Source organism: Natator depressus, chromosome 6 (genome assembly GCF_965152275.1).
Source record: "Natator depressus isolate rNatDep1 chromosome 6, rNatDep2.hap1, whole genome shotgun sequence".
Lineage (NCBI taxonomy): Eukaryota > Metazoa > Chordata > Testudines > Cheloniidae > Natator > Natator depressus.
Genome location: NC_134239.1, coordinates 110,174,701 through 110,202,203, shown reverse-complemented (window position 1 = coordinate 110,202,203; position 27,503 = coordinate 110,174,701). Strand labels below are relative to the sequence as shown.

The 27,503-nt window shown below is 44.5% G+C and overlaps 1 protein-coding gene across 1 annotated transcript; it reads left to right on the top strand.

Moving 5' to 3' along the window:
• Window positions 1-9,678: 9,678 nt before the first annotated feature.
• Window positions 9,679-15,677, top strand: ANKRD9 (ankyrin repeat domain 9). Its single transcript, XM_074957172.1, has 2 exons — window positions 9,679-9,806; window positions 11,631-15,677. The coding sequence occupies exon 2, from the start codon at window positions 11,711-11,713 to the stop codon at window positions 12,596-12,598; it is 888 nt and encodes a 295-aa protein (XP_074813273.1). The 5' UTR covers window positions 9,679-9,806; window positions 11,631-11,710; the 3' UTR covers window positions 12,599-15,677.
• The last annotated feature ends 11,826 nt before the right edge of the window (window positions 15,678-27,503 follow it).

Here is a 27,503-nt window from a genome sequence, read left to right as displayed (position 1 = left end):
TGTTCCCCTTCATTGTCTGCCTCTGAAACTGACTCTTTAGTGCTCCTTACTGCCCTAGCAAATAAGGGTCACAAAGTTTCTCGCTCTAAACTACAACTCTGTCAAGCTTCTGTCACATACCTTGGCTTTCTCCTCTCCCAGGGTTCCCGTGCACTTTCTCCCACCCACGTCCAAGCTATCCTTAGCTTTCCTCGACCCCGCTCCCCACGCCAGGTCCGGAAGTTTTTAGGCATGGCTGGATTTTGCAGACAATGGATTCCCCAATATGCCTCCCTTGCAAAACCTCTCCAGGAACTCACTCGATTCTCTGTGCCTGACCCTATGCCGTGGCCCCCTGAGGCCAATTCTGCCTTTTTTTCCCTCAAACAGGGTTCGGCTTCTGCCCCTGCCTTAGGGCTGCCTGACTATTCTAAGCCTTTTACCCTTTTCTGCCACGAACAATCTGGGTGTGCACTTGGAGTTCTCACTCAGATGCACGGAGAAAAGAACCGCCCAGTGGCTTATTTCTCTGCCACTTTAGACCCTGTTGCCCAAGGCTTACCCCCCTGCCTGCGTGCTGTGGCTGCTGCAGCGCGCCTAGTCAAAATGTCTGATTCCCTTGTTCTCCGCTCTCCTCTTACCCTGCTGGTCCCTCACTGACCTCACCCTGCTCCAAGATTCTGCCCCAGAAACCGAGAAAGAATCCTGGGTTGTCCAAGGTTGCTCTCTACATCCCGAATACTTTTGACGCTCGCCTACTGGCGCCTTTGTAGCCCCCTTTTCACTCTACCCATCTCTGGCCACCCTGCTACACGGTGTTTCGCATGTCGGAAGGGAGGGGACGGTCTCTGCTGTAACAAAGACAGGATGGTGGGCCCCCCCATTTTAGCTCTTCTGCAGCCCGCCACTGTGCAGCCCGTACCATCTGCCAAAGCCATAATATTGGTAAACCTGTAAAAGTGGCCCAGGGGTTCCGGGACCTGCCTCAAGCACCATTCTTGCACAAATGCCTAAGTGTCAACAATATGAATTTATTTTGGTTATGGTATGTTTATTCTCTGGTTGGATTGAAGCCTTTCCTTGTCGCAAGGCTGACTCACTGTCTGTTGCCAAATGGTTGTTAAATCATATTATGCCTGCCAAGGGAATTCCTGCTACTCTGTCCAGTAATCGGGGTACACATTTTACTGGACGACTTGTTCAACACCTGGACCGTATATTGCATATCAAACACATGTTGCACTGTCCCTACCACCCACAGAGTGCAGGTGCAGTTGAAAGACAAAATGGTGTACTTAAGAATAAGCTTGCTAAAATTTGTGGCTCTACAGGATCAAGCTGGCCAGTAGCCTTACCATTAGCCCTTATGAACATGAGATCCACTCCATCCCAAAGGCATAAATTAAGTCCCTTTGAAATTGTTATGGAATGCCCTATGAGAGCTATGACTACCATTACTCCCGTTCCAGATTTGAACTTGACTCACAGTGCGCTCCTTCAGTATTGCAAGGGACTACTGCAAGCTGTAAGTCACTTCCATTCACAGGTTCGAGCCGCCTGGCCCACGGAACCCACCTCCGACGCTTGCCACAACCTCGAGCCAGCTGATTGGGTCTACGTACGGCGCCATCATCGAAAGCAGGCCTTGGAGCCCCAGTGGAAGGGTCCTCATCAGGTACTGCTTACTACACAGACGGCTGTTAAACTATCTGGCATCGCAGCATGGATACATGCTTCACAGTGTAAGAAGGCACCATCCCCAGAGAACCAATCATCACCTCAGGACAACGCAGAGTCAATTTTGACTCCAGAAGAAGACGTAGAGGAACAGTCTGCAATACCTTACAATCTATGCTCTCGTAAGGGTTGCCAAAAGAAGACGCTGTTCCTCGGCTGCTGGTATCTTACGGTCTGGGGAGACCACGATGATCATTCTTTTATCCAGCAGCAAGTGTGGATAGCTCAGACCCTCAATATTTCTAATTGCTGGGTCTGCAGCCACATCCCAGCCCACTCTCAAACTGGTGTTCCTGTCCTGGCTATCCCACTCAAGTCCCCAGACCTCACTGGAGGGCCTCGTCCGTTTAACAAAATATGGAACAGCAATGATACTTGGGAAGCGGTGGGAATAAATGCATCTAAATGGATAAGTGTGGTGGAGGGAAAAGGTCATTGGTGTTGGGTGTGTAATGGGACAGGGCTGGATCTGGGGAAAAGCCGTTGCCTTCAGCATATTGTGGCCAATGGTGTATGGGATTATTCAAACAAAACTAAAAAGCGGCGGGCCGGGTATGGAGATATGAATTTTTTCTCAACCTGGGATCAAACAGAGAAATCAATCTCATGTTCCCCCTACAGTAACCATAGTGAAAACAATACAATCTTTCAATGTCATGCAAATAACACCACTCCTCGTAAGGAGAATTACCCTGTACCCTTTGGGGGATACTACTCCTCCTTTGCAAACACCTATATGACAAATGGGCGCAACCGACCCTTCCCAGCCTTAATAGGCCATCACTGGGTGTGTGGGACCAGAGCTTATACCACACTACCAGCTAATTGGTCAGGAATCTGTTATCCCGCCCGACTCTTCCCACAATTCCGAGTGCTAGGAACGTTCCCTCGAGAACGCCTCCGCAATTTCAGGCGAAAAAGAAGGGACTTAACAGATGCCCAATGGTATGTAAATAACATAAGCCCCTTAACCTGGGAAGAGGCCATTGGCGGTTCCTTAATACCATTAGGGGGAGTAATACACCATGCAAAAAGGCTCCTAAGGTTACAAGCGGTAGTTGAAATAATGGCAAATGAAACTGGAGAAAGTTTAAGAGCCCTGGCCAAAGAAACAGGGGCAATCCGACAGATGGCCCTCCAAAACCGTCAGGCATTGGACATAGTGCTGGCGGCAAAAGGAGGGACTTGTGCTCTCATTGGAAAAGACTGCTGTGTGTATATACCAGACAACACCAATGAGGTAATAGATCGTGCTAGCCACTTAGAACAAATCGCATATCTTCTCCACGAAGAGCCAAGTTCTTTATGGAAGTGGCTAAGTAACCTTTTCAATTTCTCTGGCATAGGAAACTGGTTGTTTCAGGGAGCCCTATCTCTCCTGTTTGGAATCCTAATAATTTTTGTATGTTTTCAACTACTTTCCTGTTGTATCCAAAATTCTGTCAGGCATGCTACACAGATAGCTGCCCCAAACCAGAGTGCTAATTTGATGATGTTAAATATCACCAATGAACAAAGAGATAAGGAACGATTGATATGTGGAACCCAGTCATTGTTGGTCATTGCGTAGCTTGACCAAAAGAAGGGATTGTGAAAGTAGAATGAATTATATTGAAATTATAATTCATTAAAGAAATGCTACTTGAAGGATTTGTCGAAATATAGTTGTCAGGAAGAGAAACATTAAGGAGTGTGAGACAATGGGTCCTCAAACTAGTTAACTTAGAGCTCCTACTGAGCTAGGAGATTGGTAAACGTTAGTATGCAAATAAGATATGTATGTTTATTTGTCAGTTTCTGCTTTCTTTTGTCTCTTATGTTAAATTGGCTTTGGCTTAGCTGTATAAATAAGTTATCTTGAGCCTCAGAGAGGGGCTCACATCTGGGTGCATTAGCAAAGCACTTTGCTAATAAACAGAGTGGTCTGACAAATTATGTGAGTCCTGAATCTGACTTTGACAGTGATTATCTTTGAAAAGTCATGGAAGACGGGAAAGATTCCAGAAGCCTGGAAAAGGGCAAATATAGTGCCCATCTATAAAAAGGGAAATAAGGACAACCCGGGGAATTACAGACCAATCAGCTTAACTTCTGTACCCAGAAAGATAATGGAGCAAAATGGGACAGGGGGTGGGGGGTAATAGGCGCCTATATAAGAAAAAGTCCCAAAAACCGGGACTGTCCCTTTAAAAATGGGACATCTGGTCACCCTATCCATTCAGGAAGTTGGGCAGGTGGCCTAGAGAGAAGGGAAGCCAGCAGCATAAGGATGTCAGGAGTCCTGGTACAGAGAGGGGAAGGATCAGCCATGGGAGGGGGCAGGGAGATCTGCTCATTGGGGAGAGAGAGGAAACCCTTACTTGGTTTCCATCACGAGCATTCTTCCTGAAACTTGGAAACTCCCTTGCTGCTTATTTCTTTCCCCATCAGAAGCCTCTGTTTGACAGCTAGTTGCTGGGGAAATGTTACAAACAAAGACTGAGGCAGAGCACTTTCAGTGGGGAACCAGCAGCAGCAACCGAGGAACTCAAACAAACAGAAATATTTCTAAAGAAAATGTTTATCTATGCTTTCCAGGAGAGGTCAGCAGCAGCTATAACTCACAGCAGCCAAATAGCACAGCCTAGGATTGTCACTATACTATTCATGTTATATAATTCACTCCCAGCTTCTATACACGGTTTAACCAAAGGAACAGGAAATCTCAAAGCCCCACCCAGTGACAGCCCACTGCCAAATGACAGCCATCATTATTATTTGTACTACAGTAGCACTTAGAGACTCAGCCAAGATCAGGGCTCATTGTGCTAGGCGCTGCCCCTATATATAGCAAGAGACCATCCCTGCCCTGAAGAGCTTACAATCTAAATAGGCAAGACAGCCAGGGAACGTATCATCATACAGATGGGAAATTGGCAGCCAGAGAGATTAATGACTTGTCCCAGAACCAGGAACTGAACTTAAAACTCCTGTGTCCCAGTCCAGTGTTTTAACCACAGAAGCCTCTCTTGCTGGTAATAGTTCACCTTACCTGATCACTCTCGTTACAGTGTGTATGGTAACACCCATTGTTTCATGTTCTCTGTGTATATAAATCTCCCCACTGTATTTTCCACTGAATGCATCCGATGAAGTGAGCTGTAGCTCACGAAAGCTTATGCTCAAATAAATTTGTTAGTCTCTAAGGTGCCACAAGTACTCCTTTTCTCTCTGCAAGCTATTTCCCTCACACAAAAAATTGATTTTGGTTACACTGGGTATTTTTATACTACCTTTGCAGCTCCAGTCTGACTAATGTATAAAGATTCCAGCAGGTATACGCATAAACAAAAATCCCACATCCAGACTACATCCCAGAGCTGTAAGGGCTTTTGGGTAAGGATCCAAGCTTTGTTGGGACTTGGGTCCAGGTCTAGTCTCCATTATGGAGTTTGATAAATGCTCAGTGGCCAATGTCCTATCCACTTGAATGCAAGGATTAGTATAAAGCACATACTGTCAGGCAATTTTCAAAACTGAGGTATGCAAAGGGTTTATTTTCCCCTAGAAACCAATGTTAAACTTTAACAATATTCAACATGGCCATTTATAATGGTCAATTTCATGGTGTTGTTTTTAATTATATAGAATGCCATCTCCTTAATTCAATCACTGGTTAATTTGATCCCCCATTCAGTTGGATCATAACCTAAGGAACCGAATCATTTATATTAAAAGAATAACACATCTCTCCAACCTTTATTTGGATCAATTTCAATCACTTTACGCAGGTTTTATTAAATCAATGGCTAGAGAAAATTGTCATTTAACAAAGAGCCAGAATTCTGAATGAGATTGAAGAAAAAAAAGTAGCCCAAGGAAGGCACATGGTAATAAAAGATTACCATAACTAAGGCCAGGTCTACTCTATAAATTTACATAGGTCTAACTAAATCACTCCACGGTATGAAAAATCCACATCCCTGATTGACACAGTTATACCAGCCTAACCCCCAGCATAAGCAGTGCTTTGTCGATAGGAGATCTTTTCTCATTGACAAAGCTATCGCCTCTCATAGAGGCAGATTAACTACACTGACAGAAGAAGCTCTCCCATTGGCATAGTAGCGTCTTCACTGAAGCGCTACAGTGACGTAGTTGCTCCGGTGCAGCTGCGCAGCATTCTAAATGTAGACCTGCCCTAAGAGTTGTGTTATTCCAATTTAGTTACACTGATGCTATAATCACTGTCATGTGCTATGGAATCTGAGATAAGCACCAAATGATCATATATGTAACAAGATCAGCTACTTAATTCAAAGTGATAAAAACAGGCTAGACTGAAATAACAAAGCAGTGTATGTGTGTGTAAAATATATATTTAACATGATATCATGGATATCACGGTTTGTCACTACAGCTGGGCAAACTATTTGCAAAAAACCAATTTGTTTGGCAAACTTAGCTCACTTTCCTGTCTGCGCATGATCAACCAACAGAGTGCAATTTATAATAATGTGTTCATTATTCAAAGTAATTGGACAAATACTTTGTACAAACAGATAGCCTATGGGTTGCTTACAAACTGTTCTCGGTATTCAATAGTCTCAATTCAATATTTCAGCTGTGTGATTGGACACCAAAGTCACATGGTATTGTTTCTTTTCCCCACCTGAGTGGATGGCTTGGCCTTTATAAAGCATCTCAGCTTCTGCTCAAAATACATTTGTTTTTACTACAAAGCAAATTTTGTTCAGTCACAAAACATATCTCTTGTCCATGGGCTCAAATTTGCTTTCCACAAACAAAACTTTTGTAAAAAAATGAGTAAAATTGGATGGGAACATGGTACCCCTAGTTCATGGGAGCCGGAAGGACTGCAAAAGCGGAGATGGGGAGGAGGCAACCAAAATGAGCCAAATCTGGGTGGCATTATGACCCCATGTGTCAGATTGCAACAGCACTCACGCAAATTTGGCCCAGCCACCCTTCCATAATGACAGAGGGTCAACTAGGCCAAATTTCAGTGAGTTGCATTATGCCCTGGTACATGGGGTAGCAGCAGCACTCACTCACATTCACTCAAATTTGGCCTAGCCACCCCTCTGTCATGCCAGCAGGGATCGAGCTACACTGTTATGCCACCCAGCTCCAATCAACGCCAGAGGAAGGGCTGGACCCCCTTTTGCACCCCTGCCAAGTTCAAGTTCTCAAAAGTGAGGGGGCATGGTCCCCTTTGTTTACAAAAAAAATGAGGGGAATGGCCCTTTGCCCCCCACCCCCATCCAGAACTCATGCCCTAGTTGTCGGTATGTTGTACACCAGAGCCACTTACAACATTGTGGCAACAACAAAGATAGAACTTTGATAGTTCTGCTTCAAAAGCAGAGGCAGTTTGCCTGATTGCAATATAGGGCCTATGAGACCCAGTTGATCAGTTCTGATTCCATCTAGCAGAGGGAATTGATACAGATTTACATTAGCCAACTCATAATATATTTAATTTCAAAATTGCTCAAAATAAAGGATGTAGGTTTAGCTATTTTAAAATAGTTATCATTTTGATCCTGAGCTTTTGTTCAAATTAACCAGTGACTGAATTAATAGGATTGAATTGAAATGTCAGTGCAGTGTAATTAGCAGGAAGTGTATATATACGAAACTGAATACAAGTGACGAAGGATACTCTGTGCCTCCTGAGATACCTCTCTAGCTCCCATTTTATTATATAGTACAGTGTTTATTACAGTGTTGTTAGCATACTGTGCACCTCACATACATCTTGGGATTAACATACTATGGGCAGAGAGGCACCACCAAAATCAAATGAGTTATGATTTAAATGTTGCTCTCCTAGCTGCATAGAATATGGACAATAAAAGGAGCACTTGTTTTTGGCAAACTTATGTTGTTCATATGGTTTAGGGGGAGGGAATACAGAATGCAATTATCTGTTTCAGTCTGGTTTAGTTAACTGAAAGCCATGAAGAAATGGGATGTTACATCACAAACTTGGCAATACTCCCTCAAGTGTACAATACATGTATTTAATGTGGGGAAAGCTGGAAACGCCAACAATTTTTAAAGTTATGAATAGAACCAGTGCTTCCCAGGCTATGACCTCTCTGGCACCCTGAGAAGGACAGAGAAATCCCATCTGCCATCAGCAACCCCACTAGCCAAATAAGGAATGGCATTAACAGGCTCCAAGGGGAATCTTATCAAGTTCTCCTGGACTGCAACACAGAGACACTGGAGGTCAAACGAGCAGAGCAAAAGCAGGAAGCACCCCATAATCCTCCTTCGAGGGTAAAGAAGGAAAATAATTCTACAAGAGCAACAATAATGGTGGTAACCAAATATAGTAAACCCAATAATTATCTGTAATTAGCTGTAGCTCATGAAAGCTTATGCTCAAATAAAGTTGTTATTCTCTAAGGTGCCACAAGTACTCCTTTTCTTTTTGCAAATACAGACTAACATAGCTGCTACTCTGAAACCTAATAATTATCTGCATTCATATAATGCCTGGCATCCCAGAATCTCAAAGCACTTTACAAACATCAATGAATTAAGCCTCACTACAGTCCTGGGAGACAGGCAGTGTGTCAGCATTATATACCTATAATACTGACTACTTAGCACTTTTCATCTCAAAGTGTTCTACAGAGGTGTGTAACTATTATCTCCCTAACACTAACACATACACACACACACACACACACACACACACACACCCCTTTATACAGCTGGCTGGAGACACCAACACTCTGACCCTCTCCCCTTGTGGGGTTCTGCCTGGGCTCCAACTAATGCCACAGATGGGTACAGTGCGATTTTATAGCCATGCACCCCAAAGATTTCGAGCCCCAGTCAGCTGATATGTGCCAGCCACTGATGTTTTATTGCAGTGTGAACATACCCTTGGGCTAAGGAAGTAGTCTAGGGTCACACAGCTGTGCCACACTTCCTGATACCCAGTCCCAGGGTGTATTCATCAGACCACACTTCTTCAATTTGTAACTAACAAATTACTCTAACTCACAACCAAATGGCAACTGACTGGGCAAGAATAGGGTGACCAGAGAGCAAGTGTGAAAAATCAGGACACTTTTTTTTCTGGAAGGGGTATAGTTGTCTATATAAGACAAAGCCCCAAATATCGGGAAGTCGTGGTCACCCTAGGCAATGACAAGATTAAAAACTTTAACTCCAAGCACGTGCGCCTGCCCAGAGTTTAAAGGACATAACTGGCTCAAGGGCAGCATCAGCTATTTCCTCCGTCCCCCCTCGGGGACCCTCTCGTGCCCCTACAGGGGGGCGGGTAAATAAGCGCTTTCCTTCCCCTAACTCCCCACCTGCCTTTAAAGAGCAAAACTGGACTTTGTCAGAGCGAGAAGAGTGGGAGACACCCCCGCAAAGAGACCCAGCCCTGCCCTGCCCCCTTGCGCTGGCCAGTCCCAAACCTCCCAAGAAAGCGTTAAGGAGGGGAGAGGGCGGGGGAGGGATTTTGCTGGCCCAGCTCCGCTGCGCTCTCTCTGGACTAGACAGAAACCCGGCCCGGCCCTGGCACGAGCCCTCCCGCTTCCCCACCCCTCGCCGTACAAAAAGCCGCCCGACAAGTTTCTTGGAACTTTGCCTGCTCTGACGCAAACAATGGTGCAGGGCCCCCATCCTCCCGGGGCAGCCAATAGGCAGCTGGGAGACCCGGTTGCCACCAATCAGAGGGAGCTGGACAGTTCCCCGGTCCTGACTGACCTTCAGCCGGCTGGCGTGGGGGGGGATAAAAGAGCCCAGAGGCGGCAGCGGAGGTTTGGCTGCCGCAGCTGCCGCCCCTCCCGCCTTAGAGCCAGGCAGACACGGCGGGGACCCGGCGCGGCCCGAGCCAAGCGGGAGGCAGCACGAGCCCCACGGGGAGCTGGCCCCGGGAGCGGCCGCCGTGGCCGAGGGCTCCCGCGAAGCGCCCCCCCCAACCCCCCGGCTCATTCAGTGAAGCCGCAGCAGCGCCTGGAAGCCGGGGCTCGGCAGCGGCCCGGCCAAGCCGCAGAGCGGGCGCAGAGAGAAGCCTCCCCGCCCCCGGCTGGGCGCCGCTGCCCTGCGAGCAGCCAGAGGTGAGCGCCGAGCCACGGCTCTCCTCCGGCGCCTGCTGCCTGGGCTCGCCCGGCCGCCGCGCCGCCCCCTGCGCGCCGTGCCGGGCTCCCCGGCCGGGAGCGCCGGGCTCGGCCAGGGGTGCCCGGGAGGAGGGACGTGAGGCGGGGAGGGGGAGATTCCGGGGAGTCTGAAGGGAGAAGGTGGAGACTGGGGGAGGGAGCGGGAGGGACGGGGCGGGAGAAGGGGCTGGGCTGGGAGGGAGGGTGAGGGCACAGGGGCCGAGAGAGGAGACGCGGGGACAGGGAGAGGCAGCTTGGGGGTGGGACAGGATCGGAGCTGGGCGAGGGGGGGGAGGGTTGGGGACGGGGCACAGGGAGCTGGGTCACGGGGGGTGAGATTTGGGAACAGGGAGCTGGGTTACGGGGGTGAGTGGGGGGAGGTTTGGGGACCGGGCACAGGGAGCTGGGTTACAGGGGTGAGATTTGGGGATGGGAGACAGGGAGCTGGGTTACGGGGGTGAATGGGGGGAGGGTTGGGGACCAGGCACAGGGAGCTGGGTCACGGGGGTGAGTGGGGGGACATTTGGGGATGGGGCACAGGGAGCTGGGTTACAGGGGTGAGATTTGGGAACAGGGAGCTGGGTTATGGGGGTGAGTGGGGGGAGGGTTGGGGACAGGGCACAGGGAGCTGGGTTACGAGGGTGATTGGGGGGACATTTGGGGATGGGGAACAGGGAGCTGCATTATGGGGGTCAGTGGAGGAGATTTGGGGACAGGGCACAGGGAGCTGGGTCACAGGGGTGAATAGGGAGATTTGGGGGGTGGGGAACAGGGAGCTGGGTTACGGGCGTGAAATTTGGGGACAGGGAGCTAGGTTATGGGTGTGAGATTGGGGGGTGGGGCACAGGGAACTGGAGTGCATAGGGGGAGATTGGGGAGGGTGGGGAACAGGGAGCTGGGTTACAGGGGTGAGATTTGGGGATGGGACACAGGGAGCTGGGTTACTGGGGTGAATGGGGGGATATTTGGGGATGGAGAACAAGGAGCTGGATTACAGGTGTGAGTGGGGGGGAGGTTTGGGGGTGGGGAACAGTTGAGTTAGGAAGACTGAGACTTTATAAAATTATAAGTTATATTTGCCTCTGATGGGCTGAAATTTCTCAGTCAGATTTATCAGCATATTGCATTTGAAAAAAACTTGAATCCTCTGAAGCTGGTAATTTCTTGTTAAATTAGATTTGTTTGCTTGTGTTTCCAGCTCTGGACTTCCTATCTTAGCCTTGCTTTGTTTGCCTATAATTCAGACAAAGGCGAGGCGGGTTAGTGCATCTCTACCATTTTGTATATTATTGAAAATATGTGCCCTCCTGAGCCAAAAATGTACAAAGCTAGAGGAACCCCAGAACAGTTCTTTTCCACTTAGTACCTTTGTCAGGATGGCAAAACATAAGCCTTGTTTACAAGAAAAGGCACCATCTTAGTCTCTTGGTTGCCAAAGTGAATCATTTGACACATGCCCTACCAGCTTGAAGATTGCCTCAAGGCTGTTTAAACAGGACAGTGACTGTGAGGAGACCTCTGTGGCCTTGGGAAAGAACATTTCAGTTTGGACCAGATTGATAGTTCAGTTTGCTGAACTGAACTATCTGAATCAGCCTTGCCCTCCACATAAAAGTTAGAAATTAACTGTGATTAAAAGCACAACCAGAGTTGTGGGGAAAAAAGAACAGGGCTTTGCTGGGGAGAGGTATGTGTGTTACTGTGCTGTCCCCAGGTTCACTGGGGAAGGGGGAGTGACTGACTAGCAATCATTAAATCGTGTTTTTGGTTTGTTTTTTTGGGAAGTGTTTCTGTAGGTCTTGGACCTAATGAGGCATTTTGACAACACAGTGGGGAAAAGCCCCTCCTGAAACCCAAGCTCAGCGATGCCCTGGCACGTCAAATGGCTGAACAGCTACAGCAGCCACAATTCCCAGTCCCAAAAGCAATGTAAGAAATCCTCCTTCGCCTTTTACCAGGCAGTGAGGGACTTGGTGCCTGTGTGGCTTCTGGAGGACATAAGGACAATGGAGGCCTTTCACTGGGAAGAAGGAGGAAAGGTGAGCACCTATTCTCCCTCTGAGGCTCTTCTCTATGCCCTGGTGCACAACCACCAACCTTACGCTCAGTACCTACTGAGTAAATTTCCTCAGAGCGCCCTGGCCATACCCAGCCAAAACTTCAGCTGCTGCCAGTCATCAGCTCCTCACCTGGCCATGGCAGTTCGCTACAACCGCACCCACATCCTCTTCAGAATACTGAAAGCCATCAGAGGCTTTCCAGAGAAAGAGAGAGCCAGCTACTTGGACCGCAGGGGATGCAGTCGCGTGGAAGGCAGCAAAACTGTCTTGCACGTGGCCTGTGAACTGTTGAGACCTGAATGTTTGCTTCTATTGCTGGGTCATGGGGCATCGCTCTGCTTACGTGATTGCACTGGGAATACCCCCTTGGACATCTTGCTCCAGCAGATTTCTCAGACCCCTGCGGTTAACATGCGCACCAAGTTCCTCTTGCTGGACTCCCTTTTCCTCTTCATGCCTCAGGAACTCCAATTTTCAATGAAACAGCAACTGCTGGACAATCATCAACACTGGCAGGACCTTTTGGGAGAGAACAGATTCCAGTGGCTGGCAGGTTTAGCTCCTACATCTCTGTTCATCACAGCTATGCGTGTCTTAATCAGGAGCATTTCACCTGAACAATTTCCAGAGGCACTGGAAAATCTGCCTTTGCCACAGTTTCTGAAGCCTTTAGACTTGAAATTGAAGAGCTAGGGGATGTGCCCAAGAACCTCCAGCTTGTATGGTTTCAGTATAAAGAGCTGTTAATGCAGAAGTGGGGCAATGCTCTTGTTTTAATTAGTACATGTTTTTAAAAGGATTGTATCTGGCACTTTACATATCTTTTTATTTAAAGATCATTGTGGTGAGTAATTTTCACACCACTTTTTATAAAAGTATTCTATGGTATGTGTAACTTAGGATTCATGGGTGTGTATATCTGTAAATAGGTATAAATAGACCAGTAGCAGATATGACTGAAATGGAAATCTAGCAATTTTAAGTTCTGAAGTGACACATCCATGTGAGAGTGGTAGAGATAGGCCCTTTGGTTTTGTGCTACCTTTCATTTAACCATGGCACAATTCTGGAACAAAATAATTTATTTTTACAAGTATCATAATTGTCATGGAAGAATATACACACACACACATATATTAAGGAACAGGTGAAAAATTCTTGATCTTATACAAAAACCAAGGTATTTTTAAAATAATCTAAATTAAGATGGCAGGAATATACATCTGAACAAAAATGGCCACGTGTATGAAAACTGGATTATTTTCCCATAATGTTCTGTGTTCCCTTTGTCCTTCAGTGAAATCAGAGGGGCCTAGTTGTCATTTCCTCTTTTTACTGGGGAGGGAATGGAAGGAGCAGAAAACATGCTCTCTTTGGCCAAGTTTCGGTTAGAGGGAGGAAGGGGGTAATACATCATGGTTTCATCCTCCGTCAGTCCTGCAGATGCCCCTTCACGTGAACACACTCTGTTTGAAGTGCTGTCATCTTTGGGGAGTGGCTAGGAAAAGAAGGAGCAGAGCTGGGCAGAGCCATTCTCCTTACTATTGTCCTCCTGCAAACCCACAGGGACTTTTTTGTGCAAACTGATGTCTGTATTCTGTCATGTGGATTCTTCTTTGTTGTCATTCCCCATCCCTACCCCAAACATGTTGACATAGGTTGTTGAAAAGCCTATGGCATCCTTAGTCCCTGGGAGTATTTAGGGGGTAGCTTGGATGCACTAGACCTCCACCTGAATATCTTGACCCTCAGTGGATGACCAGAGATCCATGAAATATTCCCAGAGATTCTCCAGACATCTCTGCACTGGGAGGGCTATGCCCTCGTCTGCTCTGCAAGGAGCAAACCTTGCCTTCCCCCACCAGTCATTGTAATCTTCATGGCTTCCACAGAGTTTTCCACCTACCTTTGGCCCTACAGTGGGAGGGCATTAGCTGAGCTGTAGGGTTTTTTTTGCACTAAGACTCTTGCCATGGAGTCAGTTATTGCATTAGAGATTTCAGCCTCCTAGCTCCCTACAGGGTGAGCACGGAGCATAAGTGAAAAGCCCTAGTTTGAAACATAAATCCCTTTGATCATGAACAAGTTTGGTGGGAAAAACTATGAAAAACACAGAGCAAGCAACTGTAAATTGTTCACAGTTCAGCTGAATAGATTCTAGAGAGTTTATCCAGTGTGGAACTCTCCTCTTTTAAAAACATACAGTTCTACTGGATATATGATAAAATAGGAAATATTAGAGGGTTGGTATGCTTCAGAAATTTGAGATACAACAGAGGAAAAAAATAGCTTGTTTTATGCTGAGGTAATGCCTTCCAGAAAAAAAAAACAAGAGGGTGATTGCTCAAGCTAATTAACACAGGAAATGCAGATCCCTTGCTGGAAGGGGGGTCTTGAAATAACCAAAATATGCAGTCTTTGATCCTTGAGACCCGCCCCCCCTCCACATTGCCTCAGGGATAACAAAATACAGCCCTGTAGTAGAATTCACTGAACTGCTCAAAGCCAAGAATGCGTCTCACAGCAGTATAAAAACCTATATTACTGGATTCTTCATGCAACTATATCTTTCCCATTATTCCAGGAGCACTGCTGTATAAGTTTATTGCGTAAATAAACTAGAAGATAAAGCAATCAGTTTTAACTGTGCTGACACCGATCCTTTGCTGCCCACTCTATGCACACACAAAAAACTAGCCTTCATAACCATGTATCATAGGGATAATATACCATGGGCTGGGGAAATATAGGGTTTTGAAAGGATGCTTGGAAGTAAAGAACTGATTATTTTAGCACGTTTTCTATTCCACCCAAAGGTGTTTACTGATGAGACACAGCAGAATTTGAGTGGTTTGTGCTCTCAGCAGAGCCTGTACATGCAGGAAACAGCCTCATTCTGCAGAGTTATTGTATTAATAAACTAGACTATTTTATTCTCTTTCCTCTCACATCTGCTTTTCCTGCTCCCCCAGACCTCTCGAATGGTGCAGTTGCCACTTTCCACAGCAGTTACTCACTGCAATGCTAGCATGAAACTTTTACTCACCTCCCTCAGCAAGAAGAGAGGGTGTATTATGCAGAACATTACACATTCCTATTGCTCCTTCCCTAGTGAAAACAAAAAAAAAGATTAACATGAATATATTGTATCACGGTCATTTCGCAGACTCGTAACCGTGCCTTAGTGGGTCACAACTGAGAATACCAAATTCAGGACAAACTGCTGAGAAATAGGGCAGACACACCCCAAAACTGGTGGTTATTCTCCCATAAGATATACCAAACCAGCAACAAAAGTAAACTTTCACCACTCTGGCTAACAAGGAGTCAGACAAATAGTGGATTGGATCTGTTCTTGCAGCATAATTCCTGCATGTCCTATGTGATCTTGCCATGAAGCTCTGGCAAATGTTTGGAACCCAATTAACATCAAGTCAATGTAGATATTAATGTTCTCCATAGTGTGGGTACCTTGGCATTTAGCCATGAAAGCAATATGGTGGTGTGCCTCGGTTTCCCCTTTCATACAGCATATTAAGTGTGTAATGTTTTTTCTCCTGTGTACAGTTTCAAGACTGGTTACAGGCAGTAACTGTGAAACATCAGTATTACAAGGTCTTTTAACATAAAGTGTGTTGTCATGTAATGAAACAGTATAACCATAAAGGCTTCTAGCACATAGCGAGTTCTTATGTATCACTCCCAATATGTTCAAGAGTTTTTCCAAAAGATCATGCACATTGTACATTCTTACAGTTTTTGGTATCAGCAACAGATTAGTCACAAAAGTTAACATTAGCATGAATATTAACATCAAATCTATTACAAGTGTACATTTACAAGCATTTTTGTTATGTCATGCCTTTGGCTCAATACCCTTGGAGTTTTGGCACTTTAGGGTTAACCTGTGGTTTCCATTTGCAGGATTAAGTTTTTCCCTTTCTCTCTGTCCTGTAGGGTCAAATCCTGAGCTCTCTTGCTTAACAGAATTCATTGACTGGTTAGGTGTGTCCTTTCTGCTAAGAGCTATGGGCAAGTCTTTCACCCCCCCACCCCCGTCAGGTAATTTGCATCAACACAGACACTAGCTTGTTTACTAGTTTTCAGATTCTTAACTTTTAACAATTCCAAGGCTGGATTCTGTCTTAAAGAGACACTTTCTTAAGACACTGTCTTAAAGAGACATTTTCACTAGCATGTTAGACTTAAGGTTCTTTTGTCCTTCCATTACCACCCTCTGCTTCCACAGGGAATCAGATGTCAAGTCTACTAAGAGACTTACAAGACATATCCAAAGTGTCTAGAGATGAGTTTGCCTGCCATCCCCTGTATTCTCGAGAGATCAACTGAACAACTGTCCTGCTCTGTAGATTCAGCTACACAGTCGTCCCTCTGAACCTGAGACACAGACTGTTTATTTGAAGAATCAACATGGGGACATTCATGTACCAACAACATTGCCTCCCCAAAACACTGGTCAAGCACAGCCACTTGGTCATCATAGGGCTGTTCAAATTCCCTGACAATTTTCATTCCATATGAAACCTTCTCAAAGTTATCCACACTGGATCTTTCTAAAGCTGGGTCAGTGGATCCATACACATCTGAAAGACTCTGGCAGTTAGAAACTGAAACTACCTCAATCAAATCACTTCCACACTCTTCAGTTACAGCAAACTGCTTGCAAAAACTATCAAGAGGATTCCTCTCCTTTGGAGCTTCTTTAAGCGACCATTCACCTTTACCTTGCTCCACAGAAGCATTGCTCTACTGAGCCACAACCAATTCCTTCTGAAAAAAGAAAAGGAGTACTTGTGGCACCTTAGAGACTAACCAATTTATTTGAGCATAAGCTTTCGTGAGCTACAGCATCCGATGAAGTGATGCTCACAAAAGCTTATGCTCAAATAAATTGGTTAGTCTCTAAGGTGCCACTAGTACTCCTTTTCTTTTTGCGAATACAGACTAACACGGCTGCTACTCTGAAAAAAATTCCCTCCAAGTTTCACTTACACCCAGAATCATCACTGGCTCATTAGGAGGATTCTTACACAACCCCCTTTTAGGCAAGCTGCTAGACTCCATAGTTAAAATGTTAGAGGCATTCTCCTCCCCTTTGCAGTCCTTGCTGGCAACATACAGGTTACCAGGCTTAATACACACATGCTTAGGGACCATTCCCTTGTTACAAGTTTTCACACTGTCAGTGGGTAACACAGTTAAATCACCTTCATACTCTCCTTGTGCCCTGACCTACTCCTTTTCTTTTTGCGAATACAGACTAACACGGCTGTTACTCTGAAACCTGGTTAAACAGAGTTGTCATATCTTTACTCAGCACCACACTAGCAATAGACAAAATAGAACCACCAGAATTGCCTAGTCCTTGGGACTTTGTTATGACACTAACTGGATGTGAGCTAGTTACAATCTCATTCTCCCTAGCAGACACAAATTTAGGAATACTTCCTTCCTGGGCTTTAGTTAAATCCAGAACCAACTCGGGCAACTGACAAATTCTCAAGTAGCATAAGCGGAGAAGCACTTTCTGTCTGCTCCACAGACAAAGAACTAGAGACACACCCTTTTGCAGCAGACACTGCTATTCTTAACTGACAAAAACTGGAGATATCCTTTCCTTTGTCCCAGCACCCATGGCTGATTTCAGATATATACTTGGAAAGTGGGACAGCTTCCTTAGTAGGCAAGTTGCCACTCCCAACAGATAAACTGCCATTCTCCACATTACAATGAGCAACTTTAAGCAAATCACTTCTACCTTGTTCAGGCTTACTTTCGCAAGCTTCTCTTGCCAAGAATCCATTACCCACAAAAAACTACCCTTTTTGTCCTCAGTTAGGGCTTTAACCTGACTTTAATCTGCTCTAGAGAAACATTTTTCTGATCAATGAGTTCTCTCTATGCTTTATCTAATTCCAGATTCACTTCTGAGATATTAGACAGATATTCAGAAACTTCATTCACAAACAGCTTTTTTGCACAAACAGCTATTTTCCACCTTCCCTAGGTTAGAGACACCCTTTCCCTGGCCAGAGCAAAATTGGTTAAATACAGACAACTTCTTAGAGCCATACAACATACCAACATTGTTATAAACTGGACTTCCAAGGTGATACAGTTTCTGCTGTTCTTCCATTGCTTTTTTGATTTGGAGCTTAAGTTTGTCCACTTCTGTCTTAGCTTGCAGCACTTCCATTTGCCTCCTGTACGCTTTTTTGGTTCTTTCTTCAGCTTGCTTAGCTCTCTCTTCAGCTTCTTTTTCCAGCTGGGCCAAGGCTTGCTACTCTTGCGTTCGAAGTTCTGCCAGTCTTTGTTCATGTTCAAGACACAGACTCTCTCTCAGGGCTTGCAGTTTGATTGCTTCTGCAGATGCCTTCTGGCTCATGGTCACTGATCTTTAACATTTAAAATTCTCAATATCAAAATTCAAATTTTGAATAGCGTGGGGTTCTGATCCAAAGCTTAACTGACTTGGTTCTGTGGATCCTAGCCAGACTACGCCACTGTAACCAGGCCTCTGTGGGTAACAACTGAGAATACCAAATTCAGGGCAAACTGCTGAGAAATAGGGCAGATACACCCCAAAATTGGTGGTTATTCTCCCATAAGATAAACCAAACCAGCAACAAAAGTAAACTTGTTTCACCACACTGGTTAACAAGAAGTCAGAAAAGATATTCCAATCCTTGCAGCACCACCAAAAACACTAGGCTTAAAGATAAGGGGTTCTTTAAAACCAATTTCATCCAATAAAAGATTTTTCTGATCCCAAAGGACCAGCCACACACCCAGGTCAATATATAACTCAGATCTTACCCAGTAATCATGCTGTTGCCAATCTTTTAGTATCTAAAATCTAAAGGTTTATTTATAAAAAGAAAAAGAAAGATGAGTTATTTCAGAGTAACAGCCATGTTAGTCTGTATTTGCAAAAAGAAAAGGAGGACTTGTGGCACCTTAGAGACTAACCAATTTATTTGAGCATGAGCTTTCGTGAGCTACAGCTCACTTCATCGGATGCATACTGTGGAAATTGCAGAACTTTGCAGATGAGTTAAAATTGGTTAAAAGAATCAAATACATACAATAAATGCACAGTTCTTGGATCAGGCTTGTAGCAGTGATGGAATAAACTGCTGGCTTGTTAAGTCTCTGATTGCTTCCAAATCATTGGAAGGTCCTCAGTCCCTTGGATGCTCCCATCAGTAAAGTTCATAGTCCAGAGGTTTGAGCAGGAAAGAGGCAAATGGAGATGTTTCCAGGGCCTTTTATAGCTTCTCTCAAGTGAAGAGAAACCCATTGTTCTCACTGTGGAAAATTACAGGTGACAAGATGGTGTTTGGAGTCACATGGGCAAGTCACATGCCCACGCATGATTTCGCTTAGTCATAGCAAAAGCCATTTCCCACACTCTAGTTGTTCACATGAAAGTCCATCAGCCGTGAATAGGCATCTTCCATGGTCCATTGTGAGTTAAGTGTTCATTGATGGGCCACTTAACCTGACTAGTTTCAGAGTAGCAGCCGTGTTAGTCTGTATTCACAAAAAGAAAAGGAGTACTAGTGGCACCTTAGAGACTAACCAATTTATTTGAGCATAAGCTTTCGTGAGCTACAGCTCACTTCATCAGATGCATCTGATGAAGTGAGCTGTAGCTCACGAAAGCTTATGCTCAAATAAATTGGTTAGTCTCTAAGGTGCCACTAGTACTCCTTTTCTTTTAACCTGACTAGTCCCTTCAAGACGTGCAGGCTAAATACCTTGTGGCCGTTACTCCAGGAGCAAACGTATTTGAAATACAGGTATAGAGCCAATTCTTATAACTTCAAATACAACGATACATGCATACAAATAGCATAATCATATTCAGCAAATCACAACTTTTCCACAGACACCTTACTTGACATACTTTGTACAAGATTTGTTGCAATTATATAACAGTAATAGCAACAATGATTCTCATGGTCATATTTTAATCAGATACCATCACAACTCTTCATTGCTCAACCAAACGCCCAAATGGATCATGTCCATATTCCAGTGTATCCAATGACTGAGACCCGTCAAAATCAGCCCTTTGCTCTGTGATTATGTTTGTAGAATGTAAACAGCTGGGGGAAAATTACTATCCAATGTTACATGAAAAATGGCAATAGTAAAGCATAAATGATGGGACACACTATAAGAAGATAAAGAAAAAAGAGGGAAATTAAAAAGCCTCTCAGTGAACGAATGGACTCAGTAATCCACCATCATTAACTAGGACATGCCACTCATGAGGCTGACCATTCATTGTCATAAAGACAGAATAGTGATCAGAACATTCACAGCTTCCATCACAATCCCAAAAGGGTCAAATTAAGCCCGATGAAAAAGTTTACCTGTTCACTTAGATGCTGTGCAAAGAGGGTCTAAGGACAGACCCAGCTCCCACAGAAGTCAATTGGAGTTCTTCTGGTGACTTTACTGGGAGTCAGATCTGGCTCCTGAAAATAAATGACAAAGGACTTGTGAGACTCTTCCAAATCCTATCAGAATAATCCAGTGTGCTCTAGCAGGCTGTGTTAGAAACATGGATAGCTACAGTCCTGATTCAGCTCCTATTAGCATCAATAGACGCCCATTGATTTCAGTGGGAATTGGATTGGGTCTTAGGTTGAGCCAAATACAAGTGTATCAGATATTACCAGATATAGGCCAGAAAAAAGGAAAATATTTAGCACTTATTAGACTATGAGTACTTAGGGGCAGGGACTGTCTTTTCCAGTATTTGTGTTGAGCACCGAGCACACTTTGGGCGTTACAATTACAACACAGCTGTGTCAGTCTCAACTTTAGTTTGACTTGCTCCCACAAGAAATTTAATTTTCACACAATTCCACCACATGCATCAGAAATCTACCCCACCACAGTCTACTAGAAAGTTCCTAATGTGTGAGACGTCCTATATAGCATGTTGTAATAAGCCTGCAAAAGGTTAAAGGTCAAAGTTGCCTCTGAGAGTCCTTGTGTATGGCCCTCTCCCGGGCTGCTGGGTGATTAATTTGGGTAAACATAAAGGCTCCCATCAATGTGTTATTATGGGACTGAAGTCAGGCCCATTCCTGTGGACCTGCTGTTTTTACTCTAAGGTCACTGAGACGTTGTTGCAGCCTGTTGATGTGTCTGTAATACCTAATCTGATAAATGGAGACTTTGGGCAAACTATATCGTTGTTATATAGTCTGATAACATACTCTAATAGAATTGGATTTTGTTCTTTTAACTGAGTCTAGTGTTTGTAAAAGATGCTGGATTGCCAGCCCTGGGAACAGAAGTCCTCTCTTTATTTACAGAATAACTACAATAGCAGCATGAGGTTTCCTCCCAATGACTTGCCTCAGCCCCACATTGGAGAAGCCTTTTGCAGCGATCAGAATGTATAGATGGTGTTCAGTCTCCACAGCCTATTCAGCCCTTGGCCTTTCTGTAGAGACTGCCAACAAAAATGTCAATTAGTGCCAGTTGTCTAAAGCAAATGATGACAGTTCTATCAAGTCTCCACAGGACCAGAGGTGCCATGCGAGATTTTACAAGTCTGTTGCAGAGGCCAGGGAAAGCAGATGCACCTAGTGAATTGTAAGACCAGGGTCTTAGGCAACAGGGGATTGAGTAGGAGTAGCCTAGGTACATATTTAAGCAACTCCTTTCAGAGAGGAACAGCAAAAGGATGAGTTACTGCATCTTTGTGAAATGCTTTCAAAAGTATCAAGGGTAGCACACATACCCAGCATTCCAGTTGTAGCCAGTGCCTCCAACAGGTAATTTTGACAAAGGTGGCACACAGGCCATGTACTCAGCATTTAAACAATGCTTTAGATTTCTAAAGAGCTGTACAAACTGACTATCACAGCATCTCTATATTATTATCTCCATTGATCATCCTGAGAAACTGAGGCACAAACGGCCCTGTTAAATTTGTTTTTAGCCAGGAAGTTTAGCGATGCAAATGTTTGTTACTCATAACCCTGCTGGAGTCAAAAGGAATAGCACTAAAGCGCAGCACAATTAGGGAGCAGTCTCCTTTCTTGGTACTGGAGTTTTATCCAGCAGGGGCGGAGTGGGGGCAGGGCTGGGACAGAGCAGGGGTGGGAAGAGGCGGGGCTGGGGCGGAGCAGGGGTGGGGGCCATGGGTGCCCCAAATTTCTTGGTGCCTTATGCAGCTGCGTATTTTGTGTATGGGTAGGGACGGCCCTGCATTTAAGTAACCCCAGCCACAGAAACACTACCTATTCCTTTCTCAGAATTTATTGAGCAACCCCTTCTTGCCATACTCGGTGTTTCACCAGTGGCTTAACTCTATAGCGTCGCATGGTTCCTGCTTGAAGAAGTTTGCACGTTATCTTTTTCTTTGCATTAAGCATGCACGCATATATACATCATACGAGTGCACATCAGACAGAACCAGAGGATGTAACCCAAAAACATTAGCAGAAGAAAAAAGTACAACGATTTATGAAAACATTACCAGAAGTTCATTAATCCTAATAAAAGGGACCAATCCAGGTTCTACTGAAGTAAAAGGGCAACCTGTTTGGTTCCCATTTATGGATCCAGTATTTCTTTGCCAAATTAAACTTATCTGGAATATCATTATTAGTTGGAGATACCATATACCCCAATTAAATGCATCTTTGAAAGTGGACAAATCTAAAAAATTAGAGGCATGTAACTTTCATAGACATTTATTTTTAAAGCTATTGTGATCATCTAGTCTGACCTGTATAACACAGGGAATAGAATATCTTCCTGTAATTCCTGCATGAAGCTGATAATTTCTGGTTGAGCTAAAGTATCTCTTTTAAAAAAGAAATCCAGACTTGATTTAAAGACTTCAAGGGATAAAGAGCTACAGTCCTTGATAAGAAGACTGTTGCAAAGCTCAGTATTGAACCCACATCTCCTGAATCCCTGTCCCTTGAACACAAAACCAGGCTTCTCCTCCTTCCTCTGCTTATTTACACAAATATTTACACATTTTAATTTAATGTATTTTTTTAAGTGAAAATTAGTAGAATTGGTAGAATCAGCACAAACCAGTGAATGATCCCCGTGTAATAGCACATGGCCAGGAAACATATTCATGACCTCTTGTCCTAAACTGGGACCTGATCCCAATTCACAATGAAATCAGTGCTAGTCATTCCATTTCAAGAATGAGATCAGGCCCTTGGGGATGATCGCATCTAGAACCAGAGACAGGCCTGAGCCAAAAACTCATATCAACATATCCCAGGACCTTGGATGAGTTAAAATATGGATCTAGCCTTTGTGGTGTGGGCCCATCTTGAACTAGGTTAATCCAAGAGAACGTCAGCATGCCTCAGAAATACATTGTAGGTCAACTCCTTTCCTTCAGTAATATCTCTTCTCATTTTGCATTGTTAATGTAGAAAAATTCAAGGGGACAAATTCATGCCTGTTATAACTCTACTAACTACTATGGAGTCAAAATGGATGAATGTGTATCCTATTCTTAATGTTTTTTGGGAGGAGGGGTTATAATTATGTTTTTATGGTGTGACAAGGCTACATTGAACATGTTAATTACAGTATACAATATTGAGCTGTAGCTCACGAAAACTTATGCTCAAATAAATTTGTTAGTCTTTAAGGTGCCACAAGTCCTCCTTTTCTTTTTGCGAATACAGACTAACACGGCTGCTACTCTGAAACCAATATTAATCTTATAACTCTGTGTAATCTCGATGAAATAATGTCCATGGCAGCATATTCAAGTGAAGCCTAAAACTCACGGTTACAAAGAAAGTGAAGTCACTTGAGGATCAGAGTCTTTGAATGCCTTTTTCTCCATATCTGAAAAACCATGTGTTATCACTCTCCATGTGTGGAACAGAAATATGCCACAGTTGTAGCCCAAAGAGAAACCTCAGCCTGGCAGGACTGAGCAATACAAAATCCAAACCCTTTGATTTCTGTCCTTTGTGAACAACGGACATAAATGTGCTAAAGGGAAATAGGGATGCGGGCTGGACAAAATAATATTATTGTATCTTTAAACCAAAACCCACATGATGATGTAGGCTTCCGAATTGTATTCTCCTGTATTGGAGCTGTGTGGCTGGATCCGGCAAGAAGATGTGCAGGTGTCTTGTAGAGAGAAGGGTAGGCCCCTAGGTGTGGTTATGCCTGCTCTGCCATGGAGGAGATCTGGGGTTGACCCTCAGTCCATTCTGTCCCTGTTACCAGCTGGGGCTGGGAATGCCGTTAAAGCAGATCACTCCACAAGGGAAGGAATGCATTGGTTCATTCATCCACAATCTTCAGGGTCCAGGTGGAGAGCAGCACCTACAGGCTGTAAAGAAGGCCTCACCTTGTCCTGCAAGACTGTACCTTGTACATACCTGATAGAACGGGTATATCAAGAAGAATTCATGGCAATATACATGGTCAGATAGTGATACTCTCATTTAGGAAAACTGCTGAAGTCAAATGGGAGTTTGCTGGAGTAAAAGCTGAATTGAGGACCTCAGGCCTTGAGTCTCATGCTTAAAAATCATCCTCCCCTCCAGCAGAAAAGCATTTATAAACGCTAAGTATTTCTAAGATTATCAATAACCCATGGAAGGAGGGACAGAGGCCAAATGGTTTGCCCCAAATTTTTAATTTTTCACACACAAAAATAAAACAAAATCTTATCCTATTCTATATAATCCCTGAAGTATTGTCAAGGGCTAACCCCTAGACCCACTAAAGTCAACGGCAAAGCTCCCACTGATTTCAGTCAGACCAGGATTTGCTCCATTATAGTGCACAGATTAGAATAGATCCCTGGAGGAATAGAACCCAAATGCTTCCTACTAAAGAAACAAACAATAGGATAGATAAACAATGCAGGCAATGCATAGAGGTTTTTCAAATAACTCCGTCCATTTCCAGTGCCAGAGCAGAACATTTACTTGGTTTATCATTTAAACCTTACTGAAGAGCTTAGTGTGGAACGTGGCCTCCTGCTTGTTAAGGAGAGCATCATCCCAAGAGCATGTAACACCCGTGCTCCACAATGTGCCCTGACTGCCTGTTTGCTTCTGCATGGAGTTTAAGGAGTTATATGTAACCGAAAAAGCCATACATAGTCTGGCATCCAGTTCCCTCTCTCCCTGTGCAATACCCATTGCAGCTGCAATTAGCGGAGGCACGTGAGCTGAACCTCCTCCCCTCACCCAGGTTAAGCTAGGTGGGGGGCTCAAAAGTGCATTCTTCTCAGCTCCAGACCAAGCTTCCTTCTGGTCTGCCAGAACCTGGATTCATTAGCGTTCAGCACAGACCACAAATCCCATTCTTTTCCTTAGGTGTTTCAGGAGGGAGCTGGCCAAGGGATATGATGTGGTGGGTTTCAGGTTAGGATTATTACCTTCCTTGTAATAGTATGTGAAGCACTAGGGAGAACTCATCACAGAGTCATATTGATTTAATTCAGATGGTTTGCGTTGTTCACTTTTGTGAAAACACCCAGAGGAATGGATGGGCACTTTACCATCAATGGTCTGTGAAATCCATTACTGTACCCAATACAATGTTTCTAAATGGTTTCTGTTCTGCAGAACATTGACCAGTCTTCACATGGTCTAGGCCATTCTGTAAATGGAGTAATCAAATAAAGAACCACCAAAAATACTATACTGGGTAAAGTTAGGAGGATTTATACTAGTATCAACGGTACTCTGTTTACTCGGGAGATAGAAGGATCAGATAACTTCATGATCATCTCCCCCATCAGATTCCAACATCCCAGCTCAGCTTTGACACCCTTCATCTTCCCTGTCACTAAAGATCACAGCCTGGCTGCTCTAGGACTTTATTTAGCGACAGAATTATCTGGCAGAAAATCATTTTCTGAGACAGAGCCTGATGTCGTTACAGGGTTTGTGAGAGCTGGTGGGGGTGATTCATTGGCTTATTCATTCATTGGTTCAACCATTTTAACATTTAAAACAGATTTGTAAAAATAATTCAACTCCATAACATATTTCCACCCCCTTTCTGTATATGTTAGGTAAAACTCTCTTTGAATACCTTGGCCACATGTGAGCGCTCTGTGCAACAAGTGAGCTATGCAAAGTGCAGGCCTTGTTGCAGCCACAAAACCCTGCACCTGAATGTATGAAACTCATAGTGTGTCCCCCTCTCTGTGCCCAATCCACAGAGGATAGGAGTTGTTACAGCCCTCAGCTACAGAGCTTGGCTCTTAAGAGCTAAACGCATGAACTAAAGGTCCCTGGCTCAATGTCCCACTGTGCTTGGCCAAGAGGGCAGCTGTCACAATTGCACAGGCAATCACCTGATTTGCATGTGCAGGCCAACTGGCTGAGCACACAGTCAAGTGGTCTTGCAACACTCCACTCTGTATGTGCAAACAACTTGTTTGCTTATACATATGTGGTGCCTAGTAGGTATATTTTGCACAGTTCACCGACTGCACTACTTTTAAAAACATGGTCCTGCAGGCAGCCACACAGCTTGAAAATGAAGTCAGAGTTAAACTTCTGCATTAAAAGGGTATTTACCTAATCCTGTGCTCAGGCGTCGTGATTTTGCATAGCTCCCATTATCTTTCCACCAGCCCTGGTGAAAAACAACATAAGGAATTAAGGGGAAAGCTTTTTTTAATTTTCCTGGTTAACGTGGGAGCATGAATTGATTTATTGCCCTTGAAAGTGAGAGAGTAACACTGCTAGCTGGCACTAAGCAGGGAAGAGGATGCACAAGCTGCTATGCAGCTCTGCCGATCTTAAACCCCCAGCAGCAACACTCCAGTTATTTGAGTGCTGCACCTTTCTTCAACGGAGGCTGCCGAGCGGAACTGTGTGTTGGCTTTGTGATGCGACATGTCCTGGCTGTTACTCTGGATACCGCATTTGCTCATCTTTTTAACATTTGTAGTGTGCATGAAGGACAGGAACAGCACAGAAGTCGTAAGAAATCTTGAATTCTGAGCTGCGAGTGTACTCAGAAGTCCTTTGTTCTGGAGTCAAAAGAACCCTTGCCTGCCTTCCACTTTGGGTTTAATGCTTTCGAAGTAGTTGCCCAGATACCAACAAAATCTTATGTAGCCTCCATGCCTGTAACAATACTTCATTCAGATTGCTGCAGACATTAGCTAAGCAAGCTAGGGCTGAGATGATTTTAGATACCAGACTTCCAAGGAAAATCCCAGATACCAATACTGATGACCCAGTAGAAGGCAGCCTTTCTGATGGAGCAGCATGCTGCTGAAAGTGCCATTTGTATAATGAGACATTGGCCTTGAGGAGCCCTGACCACTCATGGTCATTAAAGATAGCACAGCACTTTTCATTAGAAAAGGGGCATTGATGTAATGCATTAGCAAAGCATGTGCCACATCCCTCTCTACTAGCCAGTCTGCTGGAGGATAACAGCCCACTACCACCTAACGGTCCTCAGCTCAGCTGGCAGAAATCTGTGCTGGGAGGCCAAAAGTTCTGACTTCAAGTCCCCTGTGCTGGTATCGTTACATTAGTTCGAGTATGCTAGTCACATTCCAATACATGTAATG

Coding starts and splice junctions, on each gene's coding strand:
- ANKRD9 (XM_074957172.1), top strand. CDS start 11,711: ATGCCCTGGCACGTCAAATGGCTGAACAGCTACAGCAGCCACAATTCC.